This window comes from Hemitrygon akajei, chromosome 16 (genome assembly GCF_048418815.1).
Source record: "Hemitrygon akajei chromosome 16, sHemAka1.3, whole genome shotgun sequence".
Lineage (NCBI taxonomy): Eukaryota > Metazoa > Chordata > Chondrichthyes > Myliobatiformes > Dasyatidae > Hemitrygon > Hemitrygon akajei.
The window spans coordinates 70,649,904-70,661,345 of record NC_133139.1 but is presented as its reverse complement, the minus strand read 5'-3'; the positions used below and the strand labels follow the sequence as shown (position 1 = coordinate 70,661,345).

At 45.6% G+C, this 11,442-nt stretch overlaps 1 protein-coding gene across 1 annotated transcript; it reads left to right on the top strand.

The window, feature by feature from the left end:
* The first annotated feature begins 5,683 nt into the window (after positions 1 to 5,683).
* junba (JunB proto-oncogene, AP-1 transcription factor subunit a) lies at positions 5,684 to 7,402 on the top strand. The gene has a single exon (XM_073069140.1). It carries the CDS (start codon positions 6,066 to 6,068, stop codon positions 7,005 to 7,007), a length of 942 nt encoding a protein of 313 aa, XP_072925241.1. The 5' UTR covers positions 5,684 to 6,065; the 3' UTR covers positions 7,008 to 7,402.
* Positions 7,403 to 11,442: the final 4,040 nt, after the last annotated feature.

Sequence of the window (11,442 nt, the reverse complement as noted above, 5' to 3'; positions counted from 1 at the left end):
GAAATGGCCGCTGTTTATTTCCCTCCATAGATGCTGGCTGACCAGCTGAGGTCGTCCAGCATGTTGTCTCTATTGATCAAACGACCGCATTGGATACTGAATGATAGTAGTTAAGTAGTTGGACAAAAGTTTTAGTCTGTCAATCAAGGGGCATGAGTTTGAATCTCAGCAATTTACACTCAGTGTTACTCTATTAGGTACCTCCTTTACTCGCACTTGTTAATGCAAATATCTAATCAACCAATCATGTGGCAGCAACTCAATGCATAAAAGCATGCAGACATGGTCAAGAGGTTCAGTTGTTGTTCAGACCAAACATCAGAATGGGGATGAAATGTGATCTAAATGACTTTAACCAGGAATTAGTGTCAGATAGGGTGGTTTGAGTATCTCAGAAACTGCTGATCTCCTGGGATTTTCATGCACAACAGAGTTTAGAGTTTACAGAGAATGGAGCAAAAAAACAAAATAGTTCCAGTGAGCTTTAGTCATGTAGGCAAAAATGCCTTATTAATGAGAGAGATCAGAGCGGAATGAACAGACTGGTTCAAGTTGACAGGAAGGCAACAATATTTTAGACCTTGCCCTGAAGTCCAAGTCTGCCAAACAATGGAAATGGGCTCCACTCCATCTACCGAGCAGCATCTTGAAAACTTCTAATAAAATCGATAAGCTATGCCTCTAGTCTAAGTCCTGCGTTTATGCAGTCCCCAGAGTGGCCTGGATGGGATCTATCAAAGACTGATGTAAACAAAGACAAATCCAACTCATGCAGCTTGTTATAAACTGTCTGCGACAGAACCAGAACTTGACCTTTGTTGGCAAAAAAATCGTTACTGCATCTTATGCAAGTTGTAGCGTGGCTAGTAAACTGACAGGCAACAAGTCATGCTAGAACCAAGGGAGGAACACCACTGCCTTCGAGTTAACTGCAGTGTGAAGAGACACATTTAATTGTGACTACTTGCTGTGTGAAATGGAAAGATCCTCTGGACTCTGGCTGCTGGCATCTTCAAGTGCAAAGTCCTCATAAATTAATTAAAAGGAGGGAATAAAATGTATGTACGAGTACTTCATAAATTGAAATGGCTGATGCAAGCAGTTGACACCGGAGCACTGGGTGTGGAAGGGTGGAACAGTTCATGGGATTTGAAGGCAAGGATTCGGAAGAAAGGAAGGGCTTTCAGAAATGGGGCCAACCCCATGTATTTAATGTCAATTGGATCCAAAAAGCCATCACATGTCCTAATCTAGTGACAGTGACCTAAGATACTGTAAATCATTCCTAAGGTAAATGATGTAAATTCATTGCACCATGTTAAGCAATCACAGTAGGAATGGCACATATATTTGAACTGACAAGGGGCCATCAAATAAGGATGGTGGACAGGAAGGCTCTACAGTGGTTAGAATGGTCCAGCCTACCCGCCATTAAGGACCTACACTCAGTGGCCTCTTTGTTAGGTATCTCTTGCACCTAATAAAGAGGCTAGTGAGTGTATGCTTGTAATATCTAGCCCATCCATTTCAGAGGTGCTCTTCTGCACACCAGTGTTGTAATACATGGTATTTGAATTACTATCGCCTTCCTCTCAGCTTTGCTTCCCCATGCTGATGTTTGGTCTGAACGTCGGCTGAACATCTTGAGCACTTCCGCATGGTTTTGCGCATTGAGTTGCTGCAGCATGACTGGCTGATTAGATGTTTGCATTAATGTGCAGGTGTACCTGATAAAGTAGCCACTGAGTGTATGAGCTGTACATACTGAACCTGGGTTTTTGAAACATGCATTATACTGTGAGAAATGAGGCCAGTACAGATCCTCTAAGGTTCCTTTCAATTTGGCATTATCTGTCTGTTACTACTTCTGCAGCTGAAAAACAGTTCTGCAAATACAAACAAATCTCACACTTTATTTGCAAAGATTAAGATTTTTTAAAAAAAATAAAAGATAGAGCAGAACAAAAGTGGCCATGGATGGAATATATATTAGATGTGTTAGTGATAGCGTGCTGTAATAGTTACCACACACACACACACGCACACACACACACACACACACACACACACACACTCTCTCACACACACACACACTCTCACTCTCACACTCACACACACACACACACACACACACACACACACACTCTCACACACACTCTCACACACTCTCACTCTCACACTCACACACACACACACTCCTGCATAGAAGCACATAGAAACATAGAAAATAGGTGCAGGAGTAGGCCATTTGGCCCTTCGAGCCTGCACCGCCATTCAGTATGATCATGGCTGATCATCCAATTCAGAACCCTGTACCTGCTTTCCCTCCATACCCCCAATCCCTTTAGCCACAACGGCCATATCTAACTTCCTCTTAAATATGGCCAATGAACTGGCCTCAACTGTTTCCTGTGGCAGAGAATTCCACAGATTCACCACTCTCTGTGTGAAGAAGTTTTTCCTCATCTCGGTCCTAAAAGGCTTCCCCTTTATCCTTAAACTGTGACCCCTCGTTCTGGACTTCCCCAACATCAGAAACAATCTTCCTGCATCTAGTCTGTCCAATCCCTTTAGAATTTTATACGTTTCAATAAGATCCCCCCTCAATCTTCTAAATTCCAGTGAGTATAAGCCTAGTCAATCCAGTCTTTCTTCATATGAAAGTCCTGCCATCCCAGGAATCAATCTGGTGAACCTTCTCTGTACTCCCTCTATGGCAAGAATGTCTTTCCTCAGATTAGGGGACCAAAACTGCACACAATATTCTAGGTGTGGTCTCACCAAGGCCTTGTACAACTGTAGTAGAACCTCCCTGCTCCTGTACTCAAATCCTTTTGCTATGAATGTCAACAGCACCGCACTGCTGTGAATAGTGGCGTGGTCTCTCAAAACAGATCAATAGGCTGAGATCCTAGTCCCACTGTAGATTGAAGGGCTGATACAGAAAAGACTGTATGTACTGAAGGTGTTGGTGTCTCGGCTCCATGGACACTGCCTCATTCAGTGCGGTCATACAGCATGCAATCTGGCCGCACTGGCCATCAACCAGCCACCTCCACTAACCCCATTTTATTCGCCCCGCATCCCCACCTATTCCCCCTCCCCCCACCGATTCTACCTTTGACCCATGCACTTATGGCAATTCACTGTGGACAATTACTCTAGCGGTGCCCATGGAGGAAACCTAAGCGCCCAGGCCATACCCACATGATCAAAGGGAGAACATGCAAACTCCACACTGACAGCACCAGGGATTGGGGTAACACCCAGGTCACTTGCAAATGAGACAAAAACCCAATCTGGGGTGGACATCAAAGATCCTGCGATGCGATTTTAACTTGTTCCATTTATTGTACGTTCTCTCCGAAGTCCCGGCAAGTATTACAACGTTGTACACAAAGGATAGCCTGCATGTGGAATGCCAATTTGGATTTTGGCAAGGAGCCAATCGTAGGCTGCAGCGGGCACTAGATTTTTACGTAAATAGAGTCTGATAGCCCTCTTCAGCACTGCTTAGTTTGGAGATGCGTTAGTCTATGCACATACACCTAGTGGCCGGCTTATTAAGGATACGTACCTGTACATCCGCTCATTAATGCAAAATTACAGCTAGTCATGTGGTAGCAACTCAAGGCATAAAAGCTTGCAGACATGGTCAAGAGGTTCAGCTGTTCAGACCAAACATCAGAATGGGGAGGAAAGATGACAGGAAGGCGACAGTATCTCCAATAAAACACTGGTCTGTCGAAAAGCGCCTCTAGCAGCATTCCGAGCCTTGAACTGGATGAGCTGCCAGACCACGAACATACACTCACTCACTCACTCAGTGGCCGCTTTATTTGGTGCGGGGGGTACCTAATAAAGGGGTCACTGAGTGTAAGTGTTCAATAGTTATTTGAGGCTGAGAGTAATCGAATCGAGTCTATTTTTGTCCATCAATGCTCATCAAAGTATTGTAATCAACTGCTGATATTTAAACATGGTTAATATGGTAACTTCCGTGTATTATTAGACAACTCGTAGTGGTGGTGGTGTCATCACTGGAGTCGAGCATGATGCTCTCCCAAGAGGTCATTCCTTTAATGGAGAACGTCTGTGCGTGTCTTTGTTTAATGCGGGGAGGCGGGTGCAGGAACAGCCACCTTGGCAGATCCGCGTCAGGGTCCGGTGGCGTGCAATGCCAGGCCACTGCTGCAGCCTTTTCCCCCGCCTTCATCTTCTGCCGGTTCCAACCTCGAGGTGTTAGTTGGATCGCGCTTTGCCTGGAACCTCTCCCCTGACCTTAACGCCACGGGTGACCCTACCAGGAGCTAAACTCCGGCCGGCATCGCTCTCGGGATCTCACAAGCCTCCACCACGATAAGATGACGATCCCTGGAGGACTACTCATAAAATGCCCTTCGCTATTTAACCCCTGCCTAGTCCAAAGACGTGCATGCACAAATCTGGTTCTCTTTATGTTCCGCGATCACCTAATCTAGCAATGTGACTTCTATCCCGGTTAAACAACCACACCAGCTAGGATGTACAACTGAACAAGCTGAACGCCGTCAATATTTAAGATCTTTTAACTAGCCTCACTGAAATTTTGTGACCCTTTGTGGACCGACGATATCCGTGGGAGCTTACTATGCGCAATTACTCCCACGTTTCCTGTATTACACCAGTCATTACTAAGCAGTGTAGGAACCTCACGGCCAGCATAAATATCCCCTTTACACTATTTCGAAGAGCTGGTGAGGAGTTCACACCAGAATCGCCTCGAACATTTCAAAATCCTACACCAAGGATTGAGAGCGTCTCATCGGTTGCGCTGCCAGTTCGGACCCAGTGACGGAATGGACTGGGGTCCAGTGATGGGGACATAGCTTTTACCGGACTAGTAACCCTAGAGGTCAAATCCCAGCAGGGGAATAGGCCATTTAAGTTCAGTTCATTGCCTAAATCTCAAGTAAAGATCTAGCCTCTGTGACAGGGCTAGAGGTGGTCGCAAATCCATCATCTGTTGGGTTTCAGCGCGGGGTATCTCTCATCCTTCCCTCGTCTGGGTTGTGCCTGGCCTTAGAATTATAGCAAGGGGGAATTGAGTGGATGAAGATTTAATGAAGAGCTGTAGTTGATGGTTTTACCCACAACCTGAAAATGAATGTTCAAATCACTGTTGAAATCCTAGTCTTCCTCTTTTTTTTCATGCAAGCCTTAAGCAGATCTGTATTCTTGAGCAGAATCAGAATCAGGTTTAATATCACAGACATTTGCCCTGAAAATTGCTCTTTTGCGGCAACAGTACATTGCAATACATAAAAACAATAAAAGTTACATATACGTCTATAATCATCTTTAATAGTATGCATTCAGTATATATATATTATATATTGTATATCTTAATAGTATCGATTCATTATATATAGTCAGTAATTTAATTTAATGTGTATGTACTCGTGTATATATAAATTAAATAAGTACTGCAAAAGGCGAAGAAAAGACAGGAGTCTCGGTTACGCAAATGGAAAATAACAGGTATTCAGTAACAAGAGGGTTAACAAGTTTCTAAGCTCTCTGCTGGCCTCTACCGTTACGAGGAGGGACGGAAGGAGAGCGGAAAAATAACAGAAAACACGAAGACGCTCACGCACGCAAAGTGGGCGGAACGCTGACATCACCTCGGCTATTTAAGAAGTCATGGAAGAGTGAGCGAATACATTGAACTGGAGGATGTTACTGTAGATCAGACAGACATACAGAGAGAAAGAGAGAGAGACACTGTTCACTCGCATCCAAGAACAGACACAGAGAGACAAGCAGAGAGAACGAGAGCTGACTTCTCCTGTCATCGGCAAATAAAGTGGACTCTCTCCGAGCTGATCCCACAGCGGAAGGCGAACTGAGGCAATTCGCGAGCCGAAGGAGCGACCCCGACCATCCATCCGTTTCCAAGGGAACTTTGCAGTTGCTGCCCAGCCTTCCGGCAGCTGTACACTTGAGTCTCGCTGGAGAGCGGACGGTCACTCGGCTGTGTAAGAAACGCCTCAGGACTCTCGCCAAGTGAATTGTCTGGGTTTTCTATGTCTACAAAGATGGAGCAACCATTCTATCACGACGATTCCTTCTTTACGGGCTACGGGGCTTCCGACGGCGCTCTACACGAGTACGGGTCCAAATACTTGAAGCCCAATCTTAACCTCAACCTGGTCGAGCCGTCCCGGTCATTGAAACCGCAGACCAGGAGCCCAGAAGAGGGCATGTTGAACGGTGGCGACTCGGGACTCCTGAAACTCGCCTCTCCCGAGTTGGAGCGTCTGATTATCCAATCGAGTAATGGGGTGATCACCACCACGCCCACCCCCGGACAGTATTTCTGTTCGAGAAACATCACGGACGAGCAGGAGGGTTTTGCGGACGGCTTCGTGAAGGCGCTGGAAGAGCTGCACAAAATAAACCATGTCGCGCCCAACGTGTCCATCTCCGGCACGGGCATGAACTGCAACGCCAACAATGCGTACGGGAGCTCGGTGCCCTCGGAGGTGCCACCAGTCTACACGAACCTCACCGCCTACAATTCCAACGCCTTGTCGGCCGGCGCAAGTTACCCCACCGCCACGATCAGCTACCTGCCTCCCCAGCCGCTCGCCTATAACCTGGCCCCAGTGCCCGTGGGTCACCCGAGGCTGCAGACTCTCAAGGAGGAGCCGCAGACCGTGCCCGAGGTGCAGAGCCGAGGAGAGACCCCGCCGCTCTCTCCCATCGACATGGAGAACCAAGAGCGCATCAAGGCGGAGAGGAAGCGCATGAGGAACCGTGTGGCCGCTTCTAAGTGCCGCAAGAGGAAACTGGAGAGGATAGCCCGGCTGGAAGACAAAGTGAAGACGCTGAAATCGGACAATGCGGGACTGGCGTCCACGGCCACCGTCCTGAGGGACCAGGTCTCCCAATTGAAACAAAAAGTTATGACTCACATCAGCAGTGGATGCCAGATAGTATTAACGCAGAAATTGCAGGGCTTCTGAGCAAGAGAGACTGACGCTGAAAGGTAACACAAAAGAGGTACGGAAGATGACATTGGCTTCTTGCTGCCTCGAGAAGCAGGGGGAGATATCTCCCTGAAGCACTGGTCCGAAATAAACACTGAGTGAACAGAAGGGGTTAGTGAACTGGCTGGGCGCCGAGCAGAGTTGCACAGGGGAGATCAGGACTCTTTCAAATGACTTGTATACAGAAAAGGTGCCTGGTGAATCTCGAAACGCTGCGCGCAGCACCGCTCGTTTGTAAATTATTTCCCCCTCTCGTTTGAGTTCGTTTTCCTCGCTGGTTTTAGTTTTAACAGACTGGGTTCAAAAATGTGTGTTTTATTTGATATTTCTATGGTTATACCTGTATTTAAGTAAATAGTTTGTACTGTGAACTTTTTTTACGCACTGTGTTTCTTTTACTACGCCGCCTCTCGTAGAGTGTGACCCGGGTGCAGAGATGACCATCTGATTTTAGATATCTTGTTGCGACAAGCGTGGGCAGTCAAGGGGATGGGAGGGGGGGGGGGGGGGTGAGTTACTGAGATGGAAGTCAGCTCTGTCTGATTCTCTCTCCCACTAATTACATCCATGCCAGATCGAAGATGTTTTAGGGGGCACTGGGAAATACATTCAAAGGCCACTTTATTAGGGACAGCCTGTACCCCATAAAGTGAGCACGGAATGCTGTGGCCCAGCCATTTCAAGGTTCGACGTGTGTGTTCAGAGTGCTCTTCTGCACACCGCAGTTGTAGCGCGTGGTTTTTAAAATTAAACCCGCCTTCCCGTCAGCTTAAGCCAGTCTGCCCATTCGCCTCTGATCTCCCTCAATAAGAAGGCGTTTTCGCCCACAGAACTGCTGCTCACTGAATGGATTTTTTTTTTTGGTTTTCGCACAATCTCTAAACTCGAGATGGTTGGGCCTGAAAATCCCAGGAGATCAGCAGTTTCTGAGATACTCAAACCACCCTGTCTGTCACCAACAATCATTCCGTGGTCAAAGTCACTGAGATCACATTTCTTCCCCATTCGGATGTTTGGTCTGAATAACAACAGAACCTCTTGACCATGTCTGCATGCTTTAATGCATTGAATTGCAGCCACATAATTGGCTGATTCGATAACTGTGTTAGCAAGCAGGTGTACAGATATACCTAATAAAATGCCCGCTGAATGTACCTTTCCCAAATGCTGGTCCTTTGATAAATGCCTTCAAATCATAGTCCATTACTAACCCGACCTTGTAGTTTCAGTTTGTTAAACTTTCCATAACTGGGGAAATTCCAACAGCTAATTCCTTGACTCTGGAATGCTGAGGAAAGAGGCTGAGGAATAATTAAACAGAGACCCTTAAATTGGATATGAGAATTGGATATGCTCCACTTGTGTGGAAGGGCAGAGCTGGAAGTTGTCATCTAACACGATCAACGAGAAATTCATTTGGGGAATTCAGAAGAAATACAAGTGGTGAACAGCGAGAATGCGAAACTCACTCCCACAGCAGTTGAGGCAAATAATATCAATACATTCAGGGAGAAAGTAGACAAGTAGGTGGGGGGAGGGATGCAATTAGAGTTAAATTTATTGAGGCTTAAATCCCGATAGAAACAGGTTGGTCTGAATGTCCTGCTTCTGTGCTGTGTATCCTCGGGAATGCTATGCAGGCTGAAAGACTAATTTTCTGTTTTTTGTAAGAGTTGGTAGGGAGCTGCCTGCCCACAAGTCTCAAGCTATCTCTGGTTCTATTTCTGACCTCGTAATTAATCCCAACAGAATTCCAGGGTAATGTCTTCCTTCTGAACCCTCTCCAGCTCTTCTTAAGGAAAAACCCAGCTGGGTGTAAGCCAGACTTGCTGATTCTGATGCCTGTTTCACCCCCTTGCCTTTAAATACCCTTCCCAGACTTGTGTCTCCACTTGCACAAGGAACAATGCTGTGGCTGCAATACTCAGGTTAACCAATGGGAGGCAAGGCATTAACCAGAAAGGGGTAGGTTCCATCAGGAAATGAAGTGGGGTAAAGGTAGAATTGGTGGAAGAGCCAGCAGACATGGTTTTGATGGTGGTTTTACACTGCTAAAGACTGTGCACAATTCAGAAGCATTCATAAGGCAGGGTTCACTGCTAATCCTTAGACTAAATGGTTTGTGTTAGGTATGGAATCTTGATTTCCAGACACTTTTTTCTTCTATGGCCAAAAACATTATAGGCATACAGAAAGCACTGGTGAATTTAGTCATCAGTGTTTGCCTTTGAGTGCTGCTCCCCATGATATAAAAAAAATGGTCCATACTTTCCAGGATCCCGTCCTGGCTCTGAGAGTGGTGCTGTGCTACAAGGACCCAAAGGACAGTAAAGGACCCAGGAGCTCATGGTTCAATCTCCTGTATGTTTAGATGATTTTGAGCTCAGTGTCTGGACATAACCTGTCTGCAAATGTCATCTGTAAATTGTAGCTTCATGTATGAATCTGGGGGTGACCTTGGCTCCAGAGCAGAGGCAACAGGGTTTGACAAACTTCCCATTTGGGACATGGAAACAGTACAGGTTCTTTGGCCCTCCAGATCCTTTAATCTACTCCAAGCTAAATCTATCCTTGCCCTCCCATGTGGCCATCCATTTTTCTTTCATCCATATGCTGATCTAAGAGTCTCTTAAATGCCCTTAATGTATCTGGCTCCACCACCTCCCCTAGCAGTGTTTCACACACATACCACTCTTTGAACAAAGCTACCTCTTGCACTCCCCTGTACTTTCCTCCATACACCTTGAAGTTTCAGATTCAGATTTATTTACCACACAGATATCAAAACATACAGTGGAAGGCATAATTTGTGCTAACAACCAACAGAATCTAGAGATGTGCTTGGGGCAGCCCACAAGTGTTCTGGCAACATAGCATGCACACAAAGCTTGCCAGAACAACACAGGACACATATCAAATTTATTACCTCTCCTATTACTTAGGCCCATCCTTGCAGGAAATGTTTTTGAGGGAGACAGAACTCTACAGTCTAAATGATAGTGAAAAGGGGTGATGACACAGCCTAGGATCTGCAGTGGATCTGTTTGTTAAGATTGAGGCTTGAATTCCACCATTCCCACCACCGTCCGTAAGGGGTTTGCACGTTCTCCCCGCGACCGTGTGGGTTTCCTTCAGGTGCTCCAGTTTCCTCCCACAATCCAAAGACATACCAGTTGGTAAGTTCATTGGACATTGAAATGTTCCCATGATTCGACTAGGATTAAATCGGGATTGCTGGCGGCAAAGCTTGAGGGGCCTGTTCCACGCGTTATCTCAATACATGCATAAATAAATCTAGTTGATCACCTAAGTACTTCAATCCGAGAACAATTAAGGATAACAAGAGATCTCTGGAGATCCAGAGCAACACATATAAATTGTTGGAGGAACTCAGCAGGTCAGACAGCATCTATGGAGAGGAATAAGCAGTTGATGTGACCTTCTATCAGAGGGTGATAAATGCTTGGTTAATCTTCACAGTAAAATGCTACAGATGCATTCATGGCATTTGAAATTGAAAATTGAAAGACTGTCAGGTTTTAGAAATGTGCCTTAATGGCTTTTTATTTGATTATCTAAGGTTTCCTATAAAATAAACCTCGTGCAGTGTTGAAAATCATTTATAGTGTCGCCACCAGCTGTGGAGGCAGAGATCTACACGTTGAAACAGAGGCTCAGTCAAAATCCTCTGAATTGTGCTCTGTTTGTCTGCTGGCTTTCACTAGCTGTCTCCACGCTGCCGCCTTGCCATCCCACAGGTGTCGGCATTGGACACCGTCCCCCCGTCAACTCAATAAGTGCCAGACCACTATTTATTTCACCTACAGAAAACTGTTAAATATAGGTCTCTGAACTTCTGCTTCACTGGGCTCAGCAGGGGAAATTTTCAGCCAGGACTTCTAGTTCTGATGTCAGGTGATTCCTTCTGGGAAAGGGGGAATAAAAAGCTTTGGCATGAGATATTTCATGAACCTGAGCCAGATTCCTACATTCCAAGAATCCTTAGTTATAATCACCATTATAAAGTAAGAAGCCAATTTTCGAATAGCAAGGTCACAGAAAATAAGAAAATAGGTAATAATTCTTTTTAGCAATGAAAGAAAAGCATTGACCAAATTCCATGAGAATTATCCTGAATCCAAAATCTTCCATCTCAAAATCAACAATGAAGACTCTCAGATGTGATTGATGTAACTAGTAGAGTGGATAGAGGAGAGCCAGTGGATGTGGTATATTTAGATTTTCAAAAGGCTTTTGACAAGGTCCCACACAGGAGATTAGTGTGCAAACTTAAAGCACACAGTATTGGGGGTATGGTATTGATGTGGATAGAGAATTGGTTGGCAGACAGGAAGCAAAGAGTGGGAGTAAACGGGACCTTTTCAGAATGGCAGGCAGTGACTAGTGGGGT

Excerpts from the sequence above, each read along its gene's own strand:
- junba (XM_073069140.1), top strand. The coding sequence starts at position 6,066 with ATGTCTACAAAGATGGAGCAACCATTCTATCACGACGATTCCTTCTTT.